At 41.4% G+C, this 20841-nt stretch overlaps 1 protein-coding gene across 2 annotated transcripts in view; it reads left to right on the forward strand.

The window, feature by feature from the left end:
* The window catches only part of col5a1 (procollagen, type V, alpha 1), a 91054-nt gene that overhangs the window by 58194 nt on the left and 12019 nt on the right, over positions 1-20841 (forward strand). For both annotated transcript variants that reach the window (XM_049559963.1, XM_049559964.1), the window contains exons 25-54: positions 104-157; positions 1267-1311; positions 1529-1582; positions 3333-3377; positions 3751-3804; positions 7292-7399; positions 9334-9387; positions 9857-9910; positions 10693-10737; positions 10918-10971; positions 11054-11098; positions 11195-11248; positions 11396-11449; positions 11550-11603; positions 13507-13614; positions 13777-13866; positions 14422-14475; positions 14771-14878; positions 15015-15122; positions 16292-16345; positions 16488-16541; positions 16670-16777; positions 16872-16925; positions 17050-17157; positions 19704-19757; positions 19999-20106; positions 20256-20309; positions 20410-20463; positions 20584-20637; positions 20744-20797. In XM_049559963.1, the coding sequence (XP_049415920.1) occupies positions 104-157; positions 1267-1311; positions 1529-1582; positions 3333-3377; positions 3751-3804; positions 7292-7399; positions 9334-9387; positions 9857-9910; positions 10693-10737; positions 10918-10971; positions 11054-11098; positions 11195-11248; positions 11396-11449; positions 11550-11603; positions 13507-13614; positions 13777-13866; positions 14422-14475; positions 14771-14878; positions 15015-15122; positions 16292-16345; positions 16488-16541; positions 16670-16777; positions 16872-16925; positions 17050-17157; positions 19704-19757; positions 19999-20106; positions 20256-20309; positions 20410-20463; positions 20584-20637; positions 20744-20797 (1998 nt within the window). The remainder of the gene's footprint in view (positions 1-103; positions 158-1266; positions 1312-1528; positions 1583-3332; positions 3378-3750; positions 3805-7291; positions 7400-9333; positions 9388-9856; positions 9911-10692; positions 10738-10917; positions 10972-11053; positions 11099-11194; positions 11249-11395; positions 11450-11549; positions 11604-13506; positions 13615-13776; positions 13867-14421; positions 14476-14770; positions 14879-15014; positions 15123-16291; positions 16346-16487; positions 16542-16669; positions 16778-16871; positions 16926-17049; positions 17158-19703; positions 19758-19998; positions 20107-20255; positions 20310-20409; positions 20464-20583; positions 20638-20743; positions 20798-20841) is intronic.

The following is a 20841-nucleotide window of genomic DNA, read 5'->3' on the forward strand; positions in this document are numbered from 1 at the left end:
TTTTATAGACTTTTATAATCCCTTTAACCTTTGTTTGCTATGTGTTGTCTAATTCTGTGATGTCTTATGTGCCCTAACATCTTTTCTCTTGTCTTCTCTCTAGGGTCCCACTGGAAAGCCAGGCTTGCCAGGAATGCCAGGAGCTGATGGTCCACCGGTAAGCTCATAGATACTAACGTCCAAAGAGATATACGCAAGTGAAACAGCCTTTCTCTGTCTCCCTCTGTCTTTTTTTCACAGTTTGCCTATTCTAATTGCCACAACTGTGAGACACAACACTTTCAAAGCAGTACATCACATTTTAATGTTTAGAAAAACACTTCACACTCAAAACACACCAAGATAATTATGTGGCTCAAACATATGTATGATACAACACATAGACACAGCTGTGTAACAGTGGAACCTGCCCACACACATGCAAACACTCTCTTTCCCATCTTTGCACAAGGAGACACCTGCGATAACGGCAGGTGTGTCTCAGAAGGCACCAGGTGGCACCTAAGAGAGTCAGAGACGAGAGAGAGGCTGTGAGATATGAATAACTGTAGTGAGAGAGAAAAACACACAGAGATGGTGTAGAAAAATGATGGATTTGTTGAAAGAGAGCAAAGAGAGATGGAGGAGAGCCAGCAGCATAGTGTCCCCTGGTCCTTTAATGGCTTTCAGAGTCTTTTTAGAGTAGAAATAGCACCATTGACACACTTAGCTTTTTTATTCATCCATTTGTTGCATCTTCCATCAACCACAGTATCCCCTTTCTCTCTCTCTCAGCGTTCACTCCTTGCCCCTCATTTTTGCCCTCTCTAGTATCTATTTCCTTCTCCATCCTCTCTCAAGTCACTAAAAAACCCATCAGAGGCTATGAGGAGCTGCTTTGTCTCATGAGAATGCAATCAGTTTCCCTCTATTTCTTTTCTTCTTTTTACCGGACATCCAAATTAGATGTGTGTTTTTGTGTCTTCTGCACTGTGTTTGTACGCACACATGTACAGTATGTGCATAATGTATTGTGAAGTCCCAAAACCGCAGCCTTGGCTTTTAGAGCCCATTAATAGCTGGTAGTGCCCTCTATAACACGTGTGCACAGAGGTTAAAAATCCCAAATGAGATTGAACTCTAAAGGCCCTTATTTCAATTTTCCAGTTTGATATGTCCTCCCATAGTTTTACTGCTTAATCCCTCAGTTATAGGGGCTGCTGTAGTATTTATGGTAGTAATTATCCTGAAATGAGATGCAATAATATTTCTTTTAATAATTCACAGGGTCACCCTGGAAAGGAGGGGCCTAATGGAGAGAAAGGGCACATGGTATGTTTCAGTTCTGTCTTTGCTTCTTATACTTTTGGAGCTTGCAATTGTTCTTTTCTGAATTTATTTAAGTTTCTTTCCCCTCCCTTTGTCCTAGATCAGATACATTTGCATAAAACATTTTGCATTAATGTGGATAACATTAGCACTGTGGGTGCCTGTGTGTACTGTAATTGTGTGTGTGCTACACACTCACGCTGAACATTTATCTCCCCAGGGCCCTCCTGGCCCTCAAGGACCCATTGGTTACCCTGGGCCCCGAGGCGTGAAGGTGAGATGATTATCAACCACTAATAAATTCATTTGTGATATCGTCAGGTAGTGGTACCCTGCAATTAACAATTGTTATGGGCTAATAGTTGCCAATTATCTTGTTAAAATGCCTGTGAAGAAAAAGCTGTCTTATTATTTCCAAGGTTTGTCCAACAACCAACTGTGAATTAGTAAAAAGCTGTTGTTTAACAAATTAAAAGCCCTAGTTTCTGTTAATTTACCTTCCCTTGAAAGGGGAAACTCTCCGTAGTGGTTATTGGCCTGCGCTTTTGTCACAGAGACATGAAAACGATCTCAGTGATGCAAAGACTAAGACAGAGAAGTCATCTTTTCAGATCTTACATCACTTTGCTCACATAAGGTGCTTCTAAGGTTAGTCACAGGGACTGGTGACGGCTTAGGGCGAACAGCCCTTTGTCAGTAGAAGATAAAACCAAGACAAAAGAAATCCCTTCAAATAAAATCATGGCAAGATGTGATCTATCCAATCATTAAAGCCTCTGCTGAGAAGGGGGATCACACGTGGCTTGACTTCCAGCTAGAAGTCCCCCAGTTGCATGGCTGAAATATCTGCTTTCTCTGACAGATGAGATGAACAGTCAAGAAAACTAGTTGTGAGGATTTCAAATGCTTTTTTTGTTTTAAGATTTTTTTTGGCCATTTTGCCTTTAATGGACAGGTCAGGTAAGTGGGGGGGGGGGGGGGGGGGGATTACATGCAGCAAAGGGCCACAGGCTGGATTTGAACCTGGGCCGCTGCGGCAACAGCCTTATACATGGGGCGCCTACTCTACCACTAAGCCACCGACGCCCCGTATTTCCGCTTTTATAGCTTTCTTGTTTGTCACATTTTGGAAAAAAAGCAGTTATATCAGACTTTTACTACTTTTCAGCCTTATTTAAGAAAAACTGAAATAATCTAACGTATCTTCATACAGTGGTTCCTATTATATCTAATGAATCAGTGCCCCAGGAATGGCGTCTCACATAATGTACTCAGCATAAAGTTACGTAGATTAGGAAAGTAAAGTTATGTGGGTCAGGTTTAGCCAAGTAAAGTAATGCATGTTGGGTTTAGGAAAAGAATTATGGTTGGGTATCGTCACGTTTCATATTTAACATGAAGTTACGTATGTTAGGTTTAGTAAAGTAAAGTGAGTAGGTTAGGTTAAGGGAAAAGAATCATGGTTGGGTTACTGACATGTTATAACTGAACATAAAGTTGCATAGTTAAGGTTTAGGGAAAAGAAACAAGGCTTGGTGGCGTCAAATTACGTTCGTAACATTAAGTTACCAACTTAATGTAACTTAAAATTATGTAGGTTAGGTACAGGAAAAGAAACATGGTGATGACGTAATTTGATATTAAGTAAAGTTTACATGGTTTCACATGAGACACAAACACCAGTCTCCTGGGGGAAAGTCCTACTTGTTTGACCCATCCACCATCCCAACCTGCCACGTTACGCAGACTTCCGCTCTTTTTACTGCTTCTTTCTTTACTTCCATCAGGGCATTGGTCAGGTGATTGCAGCCTCCCCGGTTATGTGGGTTGAATGCAAATTCCAGTGCATTACTTTTTATAGGTATATGTACGAGAACAGTGCATGAGAACAGCCTGAATCATCCAACTGGTAGTGAATATCTTCCTGGCTCATGGTTGGACTTAATGCTCTACAATTCAACCCCTCCTGTTTGTTCAACATGCACCCTGTCGGTCAGTAATACCTGTCTTTTCTTGCATCACAGGGAGCCGATGGTGTTCGCGGTCTTAAAGGACACAAGGGTGAAAAGGTAAAAAAGCTCAGACTTACTGGCTAAGAAATGGTCTGTGTGAAAGGAAGAGACTTTATGAGGAATTTTAGTATTTGTATGAATTATTCTTAACAGGTGGTGATCTTGCATGAAATGTCTCATGCTAATGATTATCTCAATGATATGCTGTAAAACTGATGCCGGTACAGAAGATAGAAAAAGGCTATCAAGAGTTTCTATGGCAACAGGGGATCTTGCCAAGACTCTGCATCTGTGTGTGTGTGTGTGTGTGTGCTTGTCTTTGAGTGTGTGTCTCTGTATGAATAACACAAATGCTTTCAACATCTGTATTATCCCATTATTTCTTCTTCATTACATCCTCACCTCTTTGTCTCTTTTATTCTCTTGCTAGGGAGAAGACGGCTTCCCCGGCTTCAAGGGAGATATGGGAATCAAGGGCGACAGGGTAAGGCTTCTTTGTCTATATTGTACTCAGCAGTGTGTCAGTCACAAAGTGAGGGCTGGAGACATCTTCCAAATGAATGACACTAATCAGACAACTGAAAGTCCTACACTCAAAATAGCTTTTGGGGCTTAGTTTTGTTGGGGGTGACCTCTACCTGAACTAAGTGAAAGCCCCAAACACTCCTTAGATGTTAGCCCCTTATGGCCTAAGCCTGTGTGACTACTGTGGAATTGTGGGTAATGAGCAAACATAAGGTGTTGCTCCTGTTGCCAGCTGTTAGCGTGTGTGTGTGCGTATGTGCTTACGTGAGCAGTTTCCAATGCCTTTTCTTTCCCCTTTGCCACTCTCAAGTCAGTCCTAACCTCAACAACACAAAGGGAAAAAAAAGCGCACGTTTGACAGGTGTACCCAAGAACAACTTCCTTCTCCAAACTACATTAGGGATTTACAATGTCAAGTTGGAGGAAAACAGTCTTTTAGACTGAGAAACATGACTCACTCCAACCCATACTTCAAACATCAATCCCCCCAATCCCTGACCATGCTGTCTATAGTTGAGTACAGAAAGGAAGGAGAAATCAATGGCACTCTAAACCCCTTCAAACCCGAGAGAGAGACATGGGGCTCCAGCCTGTTTTCCTCTGGAGATGTAGCAGATCCAGATGAAAGCAAGGATTTGAGGAGGCCCTCTGTTCTGGAGGAGACACACATGGACTTGAATCTAAATGACTCATTTTTAAGCATGCCTATGAAAAGTGTGTGTGTGTGTGTGTGTGTGTGTGTGTGTGTGTGTGTGTGTGTGTGTGAGTGCTCAATTTAAAGTGTTCTCTTTGATAAGCTTGCAAGTGTGAGTCAAGTACAGTTTGCTTGATGCCGTTTTATGTGTACTTGAGTGGGGGCGTGTGCGCGCTCACTTGCTTGTGCAACTCCGCACAAGCCTTTAACTATAGATACCTTTCACACACCACTGGGTCTCCGCTGCAGCGACTGGTTGTCAGAGTGAGTTTGTACTCTGTCATTTAGTGGGTGTCCTGCTAGAAGGGGAGCACGCTTACAGAGAGAAGCAATAATAGGATTGCTAACTGCTTTGAGGGGGAAAGGCAGCAAAGGAAAATAGCTTTACATGATTGTTTATGCAACTTTACACCCACAACCATTTTAAAAGGGCGACCTGAGTTACCCAGAAAGGATGGACTTGTTTGCTTTACACGTTAACATTAAGTTGCACTTGGGAAACAAATTAAAATGTGAACACGACAGTACTCCATACTATTGTATGACTTGACATGTCCCTGCATTTAATACGTCTGATAGTTTGGTTTCAAATCTTATAGGGACAGTTCACCCCAAAATCAAAACTTTATATATTCCTCTCACCTGTAGTACTATTTGTCAGTCAAGATACTTTGTGTGAGTTGCATAGTGATGGAGATATCAGCTGTAGACGTCTGCATTCTCTTGAATATAATGGAACTCAATGGTGCTCTGCTTGTGGCGCTCAAAGTGCCAAAAAATAAATTAGAAAAACTCAACACCAATGTCTCTTTCCAGAAATCATGACCTGGTTCCTTAAGATAATCCACGCACCTTGCTGTGCAGTTTCATGTAGGAACTTTTTCTGTCCACCAAACTACACCTGTGAACCAAATCACTGCACAAAAGGAAGCATGCATCTACACATGAACAAGAAGCTCATGCTTGTGATACTGCAAGATGTAAGCATAAATGGCCTCCTCTTCTGCTGAGCTGTAACGTTAGCTAGCTCAGTGGTGTTAGGTGAGCTAGCAGTAGATGCATGCTTCCCTCTGCTTGGTGATTCAGTTTGCAAGAGTAGTCTGGTAGAAATTAAGTAGTTCCTATATGAAACTGCTCACAACAGGGTCTGTGGATTGAGTAACCAGGTCATGATTTCCAGAAAGAGACATTGCTGTTAGGTTTTTCAAATTTATTTATTTTTGGCACTTTGAGCACCACAAGCTGAGTGCCATCTAGTTCCATTATATTGGAGAGAAGGCAGACATCTCTATGCTCAATATCTCCAACACTCTGCAACTCACACCAAAACAGTCTACACTGATATACAGCACTACAGGTAAGAGGAAAAATATGTATTTTTGATTTTGGGGTGAACTGTCCCTTTATTTTGTTTCTACAACATTTGACATTCAGGCCTAAATAAGCAACACCAAAGGTAAAGAAAAAAAAACACCTTTAGGTACTATTCAAATAAGAATAAAATTAAAAAATGGTGATTGACATTGGCCTGTCAACATAAGCAAACAATCCCATTAGTATTATCAAATTTTATTTCATGAAATTGCTCGCTCCTGATTGGTGCATTGAAATACTTGACATCAGCTTTATCCAACTGAGCACTGCCCACATTAAACCTTTTAGACTACAAGCACACTAATAAATTTTAGTTTCAAATGCATAACTATCGCTACATGTACGTTGGGTGTCGACACTAACAATATTTTGGAGCACATAAAATGGATACCTATTAAAACGCTGCTGACCCTGCTTTTGGCGTTGTGTTTTAGTCTGGATAGGCATAAATGGAGACACCCATGTTCACTTTCTGACTGGGTCTTATCACTTACAATGCGTCAAGTCAAAACATTATAAATAGGTCTACATACACATTGTGATTTTATCTTTCTTGTGTGGGAAGTCCTTTCCCATTGCCATAGCTTCCTTCAGGAATGATAATGCTCCTGGTGCTGCTCTGATATGTTGCCATATTTACTTTATAACGACTCCCAATCTGTTTTCTGCCGCCTTGACCACCTTATACTCATGCATTAGTTTAAGTAACAGTTTCGTTGCGTCGTCAGTTCAAGCATAAATATTTAGTCTTACTTTTTGTCATCTCTGTAGCAATATCTGTGTCTAAGCAACCAACTGCAGAGTAGACAATCTGCTTCCTGTTTACACAGGCATCGTTTTAAAACGCTGTTGAAAAATTAATATGTACTAGTGTGGTTGGGGCCTAAGGAGAGCACGGATGAAAAAAAAAAAGGAAAAATCAGTCTTGTGAAATAAGTGAAACTGTTGTAACTTAGGCTGAAACTTGTGTGTTCATTGCTCTGTATCTGATTGAAAAAAATGGTTTTCTGGGCCTTTAAAGGTACATTAACGTTCATGCAGGTTGTAGAGGGCAATAATGCAAACTTCTATTGTAGTGTTTCATGCAGTTCAACTGGTGTAATGAGCCAAGAAAGGTAGACATTCACCAGCAAGTGGCAGGAAAGAGGAAATGGTCTAGTTGGTGTATACATAATATAAGTGATTTAGATATTAGAATATATTTAACACAATATATTTAACACAATACATTCAACATATTTTACAAGATAGCTCCACATGGTAGCTTTAAGGAAAATGATCATTTCTAAGTGTGTGCTCAGAGTTAATGCTGACAGTGGATCTAGTGTATCATGTTCAAGTATAAGGCATGTGATATTTGTGCTTCTTGTGTTTCCAGGGAGAGCTTGGACCAGCAGGACCCAGGGGAGAAGATGGTCCTGAGGGACCAAAGGGTCGCTCAGGTCTCCCAGGAGATGCTGGTCCTCTCGGCCCAAGTGGTGAGAAGGTAAGTGCCTTTGATATCCCACACGCACTGTGTCCTCTGCCTACATTTTGCACTGACTGATGAAACTGAATAAAAAACCAAGTTGTAATTTTGTATCATCAGTCATGTTTGATCTGGGATGATAGCTCAGCATGGCTTAACAAGGGAAATAGTTTTTCCAATCGTTCTCTTCTGAACAGCAACCGATTTTTCATTGCTGCTACTCTTGAACCAGCTGGGAGCATACAATGGATTCGGTTTTTAGCAATCATTATTGTTAAATTGAACACTGGGTTAGCACTTGATGACAATACCTCAGACATTTTTGTAGTTTAAAAAGAATTCTTATATTTGTCTTTTACTAAAGGTTTAAACATTAGATTGAACTGTTGTTGAGGATCACTGAGACTGTACTAACAAACTCATGCACAGTCTGATTTGGCAAGTCATTAGCCAAAGTCGAAGGGAACACTGTGATAATGTTCCACAGTAACCACAGTGCACATGTTTATTATCCTTAAAGCTTAAAGTGCTTGTTCTGAATCTGAATTGAATTTGCATTACGGCAGTAACGTTATTATAAATATAGACTCGGATCTGTATCTGGATCACACATGAGCTAACAGCTGAGTCATTTTCATATTGGATTGAATCTTGCACAGCAGCCAACATTTTAACATTCAAACACTGAGCTGGTTCTAATAAATGCTGCGGTGTTTAGCAGGTGTTCATTTGTAGTTTTACTACCAGAATAACACTGCCATTCTGTTTACATTCGCTGCTGTATGGATGTAGTATAATCCAGTCTGTCTTTGCTGGCAAGTTACTCATTAAGAGATAAACATTGTTAGAAATTCTAGTGATGATTTTATTATTTTTGTGTCATTGATAACCCAGGAAAATATTGTTATAATTCTATGTCTATTTTATATATTTATAATATTGAAAAATATTTTATATACAGAGTTGCATTAATACCAGGTGTCTCATATAAGCATCAGATAATATAGAATTGCATAATGTGTGAAGCCATGATGATGTCATTAGGGCATTTAGAACAGGCCTCCAGGAACGCCGCTCAACTGTGCTTCCAGTTTTTTCCCAGTGGCCACTTGTGGTATTGCAGCAAGAACATTTCCTGCGACCCAGAAAGCATTTCCCCCATAGACCACTATTATAAAAGAGACATCTGTAAAACTGTTGACAGGGCACCTCAAACTGCAAACTAGGTCAAATATGACTCTGTCTTGTATGTGGTTTTGATTCAATTAAGGTTTTATATTTGTAAAACTTTCCTCAAGTCAAGAAAAGGGTAGAGCGGGAACTTGCTTGCGGGGCCAGCATGAGAAATGCTACTGCTTATATTTAGTGGGCCACATATCCCAGAAGTAAACCTGGAAGCTAGGAACTTTTTTTGCTGTATGCGCCAGGTCAACAATTCTCATTAGGCTGAATAGGAGCCATCTTGGCTTCCAGTCATGCAACACAGCATGCTTTTCTGGCTAATCTGACCCACAATTCTGTGCAATATGCAATATGCAATATGTAGCATTGACTGAACCGCAAACAAACGACAGCTCTGTAACAGCTGTAGGAAGCCGCAGTGATGGATGACAGCACATTCAAGTGGATGATGGCCAGTCAAACAGTTATAATGGCAATTTTGATTAAGTGAAGTAGTAGTATGTCCTGATTGTGTGCATACTGTACTGCATGCAAGAGTACGTACTGCGTGAAAGCAGCTGCAGTACCTACTGAAAGAAAGAAGGGAAAGTATGTGATTTGGAATGCAGGCTGAATATCAAAATATCTCTGTCGCTTCTGAATTAAATTTGATTATTTGGTTTTTTAAATCTGTATCTAATGAGTCCCCCAGCCTTATGGAAGTGCAGTACTAAATGGCTGGAATAGCCTTTCAAGTGAATCTAATCAAATCTGCCTTTTCTCATTTACAGGGTAAACTTGGAGTTCCTGGATTGCCAGGATACCCAGGAAGACAAGGACCAAAGGTAACTGAACACATATTTGTATTACTCACCAAAAGCATCATTAGTTCACTGGTATCAGTAGAGAGTAAGTTAAAAGCATATTAAACTACAATGTATTTGGCCAAAGTGTCACAACACATGCATGTTTCTGTGAGTATTTGAAAGAGAATAAAAAATTCATACATGTGCATGTGAAGGCTGCTTTGCTGAACTTTTGATGGCTCATCCTTTAGCCTCTCAGAGGCAAAGCCGCAGTCTGACAAGTGGACATGCTTGAAGCTCCCTGATCAAAGAGCCGGGGATTTGAATATGCCTTTTGGTGCCAGCCCTCATCCCCTAATACGACAACAATAAAACACTGCTTTTATTTATGGTGCACCCTATCTCCTGTTGCATTTAATATGCTAGAGCTATCTCAGGGAATAAACAAGGCTTATAATATTTAAGGTTTGTCTATCAAATGATTAATTACTCTCTTTCTCTCACACAGGGATCTCAAGGTTTCCAAGGTTTCCCTGGCGCCAATGGAGAGAAAGGAGCTCGGGTATGTCAGATAGGCTCCTTATTATTCTTCTCATTCCTACAAGGGTTGGATCAATACTGGCGTAGTGCTGGAGACAGGCTCCTGTCCGAGGTCCAGATTTATCAACCTGGAGCAAGTTGCATGGCTCTAAAATAAAGATTTTCACCAAGGACAGAAAGACAATTGCATTCCCTCGTCTTTACCACTTACACAACTCATTTGGAACCACCAAAAGCATTGTTTATCACTTTGCGGTACTTGAGCAATGTTTCATTTTCTTTGTTTAAGGGACGGGCCATTAGCCTGGCTGCAAGAGTAATGGTTTGCCACCACGAGTAGAGCAAGGCACATAAAGCTTTTCATCTTCACAAAACATTTGTGATGTTTATGGGACCAAGCTTCCAGACAGAGAGGGATAACAGTGCCATTAACACAGTTTCAAAGCACTTTACTGAAACTTAAAAGCCACACAAAAGATATAATTGTTTTTCTCATTAAAGTTTTATGCAGCACAGTAATTGTACCATTGCTTTCAAATCATTATGTTGTGCTTTATTGTTTATTATGTGCCCTGTTCTGAAGTAGTAATGAATCTAATGTATGTGATGATAAATGCTGATGCTCATTTCTAAACAGATGATATTACTATTATTGATAAAAGAAGATCTCCTAAATTGCCCAATTCTGTTGAAATCTGTTTGCAAATATTGCTGTCTGCTGGCATTAGATTCATTCTTCAAGAGGATGCAGCCTCTTAATGATGTGACTCCTTTGATCATTGTGTGTGTTCTCTGTGTCCACAGGGAACAGCAGGAAAGCCTGGCCCACGCGGACAGAGGGGACCGACGGTAAGTCTTACTCAGCAGACACGTGCTTGTATACAGATGGCGAGCTTGGCACTTGAGACGAAACGGAGGTTCAACCTGTGCATGCTCAAGGGGAACCCACACTCAACAGTTTCATTTTCAGGTCACAAAAATCTGTCAGGACCCTTTCTATGATTTTAATCACTTTGTCTTGTCATCAAGGGACCTCGAGGAGAGAGAGGACCAAGAGGACCAACAGGAAAAGCTGGACCCAAGGTGCGTACATTTATTTTACTGCCACTTTCTTGCATATGTTGTGGTACAAGTTCACCATTTTCCCCTCATTCTGCCTTCTCAGGGTAACTCAGGAAATGACGGCCCACCAGGACCTCCCGGTGAGAGGGTAGGTATCGTCACACTGTTATCAAAGGTCATTTTACTCTCATAACATGTAGAGTCAACTGATTATTAACCAAGATTCATTTCTTGTCTGTTTCAGGGTCTGCCAGGGCCTCAGGGACCAACAGGTTTCCCAGGACCAAAGGGCCCTCCTGTGAGTCCAAACTCATACAACACACATACACACACACACACACACACACACACACACACATACACACATACTGTTTTGTAAACCCATCATACCTTTTCCTTTGGCATTCTTTACACATCCAGTCATCTATTTGTATGTATTTCTCAGGGACCTGCAGGAAAAGACGGACTGCCTGGACATCCTGGACAGAGAGGAGAGACCGTGAGTAAACTAGTTTGATTACACAGCTCTGCGTCTGTGTACAACAGAGTCATTTGACTCGTATGTCATGTAATTCTGTTTTTGCCTCTGTAATAAACAGGGATTCCAAGGCAAGACTGGCCCTCCCGGCCCCCCAGGCGTGGTTGGACCACAGGTGAGTCACAGTCTCTGATCATCTTGCTGTATTGCTCCCTTACATGTACGGTTAGTATTATCAGCACAACTTATATTGGTTGATTCTTCTGTGCATAGACAAATCTCTATTAAGAAATACTGAATATTATTCATATTCAACTCAAAATCAGTTGACGCAGAATTTCACCCCTTCTATGCACATGAGCCTCATTGCAGTATCTGTCCAAGTCACAAAGATCAGTACTAATATAGTCACACGCAGTCAAAGCGAAATTATTAGCATCTTCAAAGAGTTCTTGGTACCCACAGCCTGTAAAAATAATGAATGTAGCTACTGTGATGTCACCCGTTGGTTTGTGGACTTCCATTTTCAAACCTCAATTTCAACATTTTGGCCATGGGCTTCTTGGTTTTTTGGAGCCAGAATTGACCATATTTGTGTGAGAGGCTTGTGCTGTGGAGGAGCAAGGGATGGCTCTGACTGAGAGGTCAAGGAAACTTATCAGCAGACAGCCTCAATGTCTCAATGTGGCCCACCCTCAATTATACTTAACTTTGAGCTTTAATAAAACGTAAATGGGTGAGTTATATAAAAATTCACCCCCCTGCACAGGCTGTAAACATGTTTATTTCTGGAGCCAGGTTCAAGTTGCCATTTAAAGAACCGCTGTTTAAAGCACTTCTGTGTTGGCTTCATTTTTCAGCCCTGGAGGTGATAACTGAAGCCTAAACATAAGGGGTAACACGCCAATGTTACAAAGTAATGCATTTGTCTAATCACGTTACATTTCTCAGTAGTAATGTAACACATTACCATTCTAAATCAAGCAATCACATTATAGTTACTTATTAAACAATTATGCCGTTACTTGTGATACATAAGTTCTTCAATTATCTGCGTAATTGGTTGGTAGAAAAAACTCATGGAACATGCTGACAACAGTGATGCTGTCTAGTATTACTTTATTATTTTAAGGCAACTGGGAATTGTACTAGGTGGTGTAAGGAAGGTCAAACTTTTTTATAATGTTTATTATTATTATAAGTATTGATATATTTTATATTACCTGATAATGCATTTCAGGCATTGTTGTGGAGTAACACAAAAGTATTGTAATGAATTACTTTCTACAGGGAGTAATTAAGTAATGCATTACTTTTTTTTAAAGTAATAAGTATTGTGTAATCCATTACTTTATTTTAAAATGACCCCAACACTGGTCACAGTCAGCACTGACCCAAATACTCCTTGTCTGAAGTTTTGAGGAATGCCTCTACGCTTCATCGATCAAGACCTGTAGCTCGCAACCTTAAAATTTCAGTTTTCTTTTTCTCTTTGCAGATGTTCTGTTCACTGTGTTCTCAGCACAAAGGCAGCATTCATACTTTAACAAATGGATAATTGCAATCAAATGCAAAAAAGCTGTGTTGTAGTGGTACCTGTACAGAAACCCATGGGTGATCATTAAGATGTGCACTAGTAAAGCTACCAGAATGCTCCCAGCATTCTGTCTTTCAGACAAAAAATGGATTTATCCTCATACTTATATCTCACGAGCCATGACTTAAGTGTTGTTTATCCTCTTTCATATTAGCACTGGGCTCTTCATCCATTATGCATAAGCGTTTAACAGACTTTCCCTCCCAGCCGCTCTGCTAATGCCAGCTGAGAACATTGATGATAACGTAGCTGTATGTGGCCTTAATGACTAGTAGGCCTCCCACACAGCAAATGCTCAGCTTCTCCATGCCGTGGTTTGTAATAGATGGAGAAATTGTAACATCTTTTTTTTTATTGAATTGTTGATTTTGCTCACAATGTTCCTTTATACTGTAGTTCCTCTTCTTCACACCTCCTCTGTAACTGGGTTTTAGAGTGGTAGTGTATATGATTTTATTTTTGTGTTTTTTTTCTATTGTAGGGACCAACAGGTGAGACTGGACCAATGGGAGATCGGGGTCATCCTGGACCCCCAGGCCCACCTGGTGAGCAGGGTCTACCTGGAGCTGCAGGGAAAGAAGGAGCAAAGGTAAATCATTTTTTAGTATAATACATATCAGTGATAACACTGTCCCCATCACATATTGAGTGTTTGTTTTGTAGAATGATTTAACAACACTCATCTAAATTTACCATTTGACCATAACACTAATTTTACACACAATAATTGGCATTGTGTTTTGATCCACAGGGTGACCCCGGTCCTGCTGGCCCAGCAGGTAAGGATGGCCCTCCTGGGCCAAGAGGTTTCCCTGGAGAGAGAGGTCTGCCTGGCCCTGTGGTTAGTATTCCCTTCTGCTCAGCACAAAAGCATGTCACAAATTCAATATCTCTCACAGCTTGGTTATTGCATAATAGTTCTGGGCTATTAAATCTCTGTAAGACTGTGGTTAAACTTCTAGAATCAGACATGATATCACATCCCTGAGTGGGCTTCAGAAGAAGAACAGTGTGCTCTAGGCTGTTTATTTTTTTAATTTTTTATTCTATTCTAACTTGACAAAGTCATGTCCCGGTAGTTATGCAATTCACACTGTTTTCTAACAGCAAACTTGTTAGAAAAAAAATCAACGGCAGAAAACAGCTTTTAGTTTAACTCTAGGATGCAAAAAATTTGTGATACACCTGTTCCTTTGTAATATGAAGGATGTTTGCAGCAGTTTTAGTAAATCACTGTTCTCCCCGGTTGCTCTCAGCCTCCACTTTGGGGACTATAGGAGGTTTTCCATCTCACGCTGAGCCTGTTTGAAGATTGGGAGTCCAGCATGAGGCAGGATGTGTGCTTCCCCAACAGATGTGTTTGTCTCTGATACCTTCATTTTATTTTGTTCTGCAGGGGGCTCACGGCCTAAAAGGGAATGAAGGACCCCATGGCCCACCTGGACCTGCTGTGAGTACGATTTACTGCATCCACATCCTCAGTTTGTCACTCTCATTCTCTCACTGTGACTCTCACCTTACCTATTCTGTCTCCATCACTGGGGATTGTCTTCATAGCAAAGTTCCCACCCTCAGTTGTTCTAGGCTCTTATATAATATAATGATATGCACAGTTTGCTACTTACATAAGAGAGGTCTGACCTATTTGGTAGATGTGCCTGATGTTATGATTTTGTTCCAGTCTTAACACTTAGATGTCTTCAATGCTTGTCCTGTACTAATGTTACTGTGTGGTGGTGTTGCAGGGTTCTCCTGGTGAGCGTGGTCCCGCCGGCCCTGCTGGACCTACTGGTCTCCCTGGACGTCCTGGCCCCCAGGGACCTCCAGGCCCCGCTGGAGAGAAAGGTGGACCGGTAAGAACACTGAATAATCAAGATTATGGGACATACAGATCAATAAAAAATATTTCTATCACGATTTGGGTGAAAACATTTCACATAATAAGCATGGCTGACAACATGGTGTTATGTTATGAAAAACATATTTTAGGGAGAGAAAGGACCTCAAGGACCAGCTGGAAGAGATGGTATTCAGGGACCTGTGGGTCTGCCAGGACCTGGAGGACCTCCCGGACCACCTGGAGAGGACGGAGACAAGGTGAGTTACTTTTCATATCTTTTTTTCCCATCCACTTAAAAAGAAAAATGATGAAATTCAATAAAGCTCAGAGTGCTCTGCATACACACACACACACACACACACACACACACACGCACGCTAATATGCAGCACAGTTACCACCTTAAAAGGACACTGAACTTTACAGTTGAGATCTAAGCCAGTGATCCTCTTGTCTCTTTCCCTGTGACCTTAAACACTCTGAGGAGAATTTGTCTGACAGAGTTTGCATCGATTAACAGATCTTTAAAAGGCGAACCTGCCTTGTTGCAGCTTTGTTCTCCTCTCTACAAACAGACAGAGGAGAGGGAGGAATTTTGTGGCAATGACAGAATGTGTGAAAGTGACCCTTTAGTATTCAGAAGCAAGAACAACTCCTCATCCCCCTCTAAAAACATTTGCAGGAAGATCAGCCACGGAGATACTCTGAGGATAATCTCTTATCCTTTGAAGAATGCCTCAGTTCTTAACCGGCCTTACATTGGTCCCCATGGTGCAGACGGACACAGAGAATACAGAGGGTATTTGCCATGCAGATAAAAAGGATCTCTCAAGCTAATGTTTACACACATTCAGACACTTTCTCATTATAAGTCCTGTCCACAGGGAACGAACAACTCCAAGGCCTTTATTTTAAGACTAATACTGCCGCACAAAGAGCATCGTCTGACTCAAACCCAAAAGTAAATGCCTTTGGCTTTGGCAGATATTAACATTATTTCTCCAAACACCCACAGCATGAGGAGGCTTTGAAAGAATGGTGCAAGGTTCTTCACTCTGGGAATGCTCGTGCAAACAGGTTGAGACGGGACTAATTATCTATTGTGTTTTGGCTGGTAGCGGTGCCAGTGACTCAGCCATCACGATAAGCCCCCCCTCAGATGTGAACTATATTTGTCACTATTTGTCAGAGAAGAAGAGATATAATTGAAATATCCATTGACAGATCTCTAAAAAAGATCCAAAAGGTGGGATATAGTAGAGTGAAGGTTTTTATTGTGCTTTGATATGTCAGTTTCTGTTCTGGGTGTTTGATGATAATTTAACATTATTCACTGTCACATTTTTATCTCACTCTCGCTTGTGTATTTCTTTGACTTGAGAGTTTTATCTGTCTTCTTTTTACAATGTGATCGTGTCGTTCCACAGGGAGAGCTTGGAGAGCCCGGCCAGAAAGGAGGCAAAGGTGACAAAGGAGAACATGTAAGTTGTTTATTTACAGCAACCATAAATACATTATTTACGTATCATTTGACCACCTGAGATTGTATGGCTGATTCATTATAACTTTGAATTCATGTTTTTGAGTTGATGGACCTTTCGATGTGTTCCTATTCCTCTGCAGGGTCCACCTGGTCCCACCGGCCCTCAAGGACCTGTTGGAGCGCCCGGTCCTGCTGTAAGTGTCGAGTTTGGATTAGGCGTTCAGCTCATGCAGCGCTTCATCTACTGTATCTGGTAGGCCAACAGTACCACCAGCCTTTACATCTTCTGATCGTGACTCCTTCCATCTGTCACATTGTACAGGGTGCAGATGGTGAGCCAGGTCCCAGAGGTCAGCAGGGTCTGTTCGGCCAGAAGGGAGACGAAGGATCAAGAGGATTTCCCGGACCTCCAGGTCCAGTTGGGCTGCAGGTGCGGACTGTGATCAAACATTTAAACTATGGTCATTGATGTATCATTAAGAAACACTGAGACAATGTGATTAAACCCTCTGCACACTCCTCAGGGCTTGCCTGGTCCACCAGGTGAGAAAGGTGAAACTGGAGACGTTGGTCAGATGGTAAGTGTATATGTGTTTACATACAGTATATGTATATATATGAATGACTTAGTACATCACATTATAACATTAGCAGTTTGCATATGAAATGTCTTTACTCAATAGTATCCTCTCTTACATATAGGGTCCACCTGGTCCCCCCGGTCCCAGAGGCCCCTCAGGACCCCCAGGAGCTGATGGACCTCAGGGACCTCCTGGTGGCATTGGAAACCCTGGTGCTGTTGGAGAAAAGGTAAACCTGTCTGGGCTAGGTATGCTTGAAAACTAGACATCTAGAAACAAATATTTAGTATGGGTCTCATGCTTGGGTGAGGCAAGTTGACTTGACAGCACCCCCAGACAGTTTTCAAAGTTGAAGCCCCCACCTCTATATTTCATGTAGATTAACATTAACAACAATTTTGGTAGAGAGATATCTGGTTGAAGAGTAGAGTGGTGCAGCTGGAGTTTTGTTTAAGCAGTTCGAGTAACATAATGCCATTTTTGATGGCTTTCTTGGCAGCAAATGTTTTTAAATTACATCTGCCACTTTAGTTGGTGTAAGTGTAAACACAGACATCTCCAAAGTCACATAAACTCCTTTCAGTTATGTTGTTTTGCAGCTCTTTTCATTTGATACTAATTATATCTATCCTGTTGGCAATTAAGTAAATGGACAATATAATCACTTCAGTAAACAAAAAATTAGGCAAACAGTAAATTCACATTTATTGTACTTCAAGTTTGCACCCTAACCTCACAGGTATTGGTCTACCAAAACAAAATTTTGCGCATAATTACACACAGAAATTGTGATTTAATTGTTTCCTGGAACATCAGTTTAACTGATGACTGTATTTGGACTGCTGTATAATCATATTTGTCGTATTATGTATTCGTGTTTTGGGACTCAACTCCCAGAGAAAAACAGTCTTCGCTTGGAGAAGCCAGCCTGAACTGAAACTTTTAAAGTGGTGAGAAACAGTTGTGATTAGCCGCCATGGAAGTCCATTCAACCTGCTCAAATGTATTCTTTCAGCTGACAATGTATTCATCGTGCTACAGCCTTTTTGTTCCAGATGGCACCTCTGGTCCTGTTCCAAAGAAACTGAGTTGCCATGTCTCTTTTGATGTGAATTTTTAAAGTAAAGATGATGCAGTTTTTCCAGAATGGTAGACATCACAACAAAGGCTCCCAAGTGGGCTCAGTGTTTTGTTTTCCAAACCACTGTGGCACCTGATTGTGTGCACATTTTTAATGTAAACCCACTTTAAGATAGACGTCATTCAGTTTTTATCCAGTTGACTTGTTTTTGTAACACTTTGGAAGTGACAGTTTCAGTGTGCTAGCAGTTTGTTTGAGTGCTCTGTGGTAAAGACTGTGAATGATACCTCTTTAAAAGGCTTTTGCATCCATTAATATTTCCCATGCCTATTTATATGAGACCCTTGTAAGTGGGCCATGATCATTTATATCTGCGGCAGAATGACAGATGCACAGCAAATCCAATGGACGTGTTGCCCATCCCCAGCAGAACTATCGCTGGGTGAAGAGAGTATGAATAAATACTCAAAGGCACTGTACTTGCAAGATGATAAATGCATTATTAAAAGGAGCCTCTTAAAAAATCAGCATTTGTTGCTGCTGTTTCATAATGAAAGGCCTGCATCAGTGGCTTTTGCAGCCGTTGGACTGCAGCGCTGTGCACTTTTTCATCACTTTCTGTCTGTAGTGATGGTTTGATTTGTTTTATCTGGTTGAGTCAATAGAATCACCTTTTGCCCCTTTGTAATATCCCAGAGGATAGCCTGTCCTTCTCCTGTGCAAACAAACACAGCACTCTTTTGGCTAATCACTCTTTAGCTGATCTGGCATTTTATTGGCCAGCTAAGAGAGCTGGCAAGTGACTGTGCTCAGGCCTTTTTTTTTTTTTTTTTTTCTGTAAACACATCCCTCATATATCTGTGATGAGCAGCTGTCTTTCATGTCCTCGGTTTTCCTGTTGTCAGCAGATTTTAGCAGCAGCCCTGTGGTGAACAGGAGCAGGTTGTTGTAAGGATGGAGTCAAGGCATGTGCAGAGCTTCTCAGATGCAACATTGCATTAAGACCAGCTCCTAATACACGAGGATCAGTCATGCTTTTAAACAGGCGTACCAAGTGCTTAGAGTGGATTTCTTGACAGCAACAAGAGAGGGTTTGGAAGGCAGCCAGACACTAATTTAGAGTATCAGCTGATGCTCACAATACAGAGCTGTTTTTCCTTCTAGAGAGAATACGGACATGCTTATCATAACATCACCTCACAGCTTGGCTCTGGCTCTGCAGAGCTGTGCTATCGATTGGCACCCTGTCTCCCAAATATGACATGAGCTGGTATTTGTACCTTACACAGGTGTGGCAGACTGTATCTGCAGTAAACCCCAGCAGAGAGGATGGTAGCCGTATGTGACAGTGAATAACGATAGTGCCTGGTGTATAGGTGAGTCAACAGGGCAACTATCCAATAAGGCAGGGGAAAGAGGACAAGATGTATGGGCAGGGTCCAGGGAGAACAGTGAGGTCAGCGCCCTCCTGTGCTCCAGCCACCCAACCTGCCTGCACTTGATGGATTGAAATCTCTTGTGTCATCTCTTTCTGTCCCCATTTGGGTGACAAGGGCACCAGGACAGTGAGGGCTGCTGTAAATGATGGGATTTATAGAACCATGTTAGATCAACAAATCACTTTTCTGATAATATATGTGTCTCCTCACCCTCTGATATCCCCTCCCTCTCTCTCTACCTCTGTCTCTTATCAGGGAGATGCCGGTGAAACAGGAGAGCCAGGTCTTCAGGGAGAAGTTGGCCCACCAGTGAGTTATTCCATTCTCTTTCCTCCATATTTACATGAACTGCCAACAAAAAATGGAAGGACCAACAATAATTTCACCACCAATTGAATCATTGTTGATCAATACCTGGACTACAAATCAGATTATCTACAATGACCATATAGTATAATTAGGCTGTTCAATTTTCAAAGTTTCCATTGTCATTTTGCACTTGTTTTTGTTTTACAAAAAACATTCTCTAACGTACTGCGTATTATTCCAGGGTCCAAGAGGAGAACGAGGAGAAAAGGGAGAGGGTGGTCCAGCTGGTACAGCAGGGCCTCCTGGCCCTAAGGGTCCCCCTGGAGATGATGGTCCCAAAGGCAGCCCTGTAAGTCTTTTTCCACCATTGACTCAAAAAAGACACTCTATTTTATGAATCGGTGTACTCTGACCACCCATTTTAGCTCACAAAAAGGACAACCATTGTGACCTCAGCCAGCTCTCAGAAAAAGTAATGCAACTTTTATTGATTTTCAGGGTCCAAGTGGCTTCCCTGGTGACCCTGGCCCCCCTGGAGAGCCTGGTCCAGCTGTACGTATGGCATGAAAAAAAAACTGGTGCAAAGTCTATTTTTACTGTTTGTTTTTAATGCAATGCAGTATAACTGGGGCTGTGTTCATTTCTCATGCAGGGGTTAGACGGTCCCCCTGGTGACAAGGGAGATGATGGAGAGGCTGGTCAAGCTGTGAGTATTGTGTTCCAATTGTGTTCAACTACCACTCTATGTGCCAAGAAATTGTTCCATGACATTCTGTATTACAAAATACATACTGACTGATTTTTATTTCATAAAAATTCAAACTAGGGTTCTCCTGGACCCACTGGAGAGTCCGGTCCCTCTGGACCACCAGGAAAGAGAGTAAGTACCGTCCTTGTCATTGCAAAATATTATCAATGTCAAAATGCTGAAAATGTTCTGCTTTTGTATTTCACAACATTAATCTTTGTAATCTTTTTTTTAATAGGGCCCCCCTGGAGCAGCAGGACCTGAGGGAAGACAAGGAGAGAAGGGAGCCAAGGTAACAGATCCAACAAACACAGATATTCTGTTCACTGACTACAT

The sequence above is a fragment of the Epinephelus fuscoguttatus genome, linkage group LG18 (genome assembly GCF_011397635.1).
Source record: "Epinephelus fuscoguttatus linkage group LG18, E.fuscoguttatus.final_Chr_v1".
In the NCBI taxonomy this organism is placed as follows: Eukaryota; Metazoa; Chordata; class Actinopteri; order Perciformes; family Serranidae; genus Epinephelus; species Epinephelus fuscoguttatus.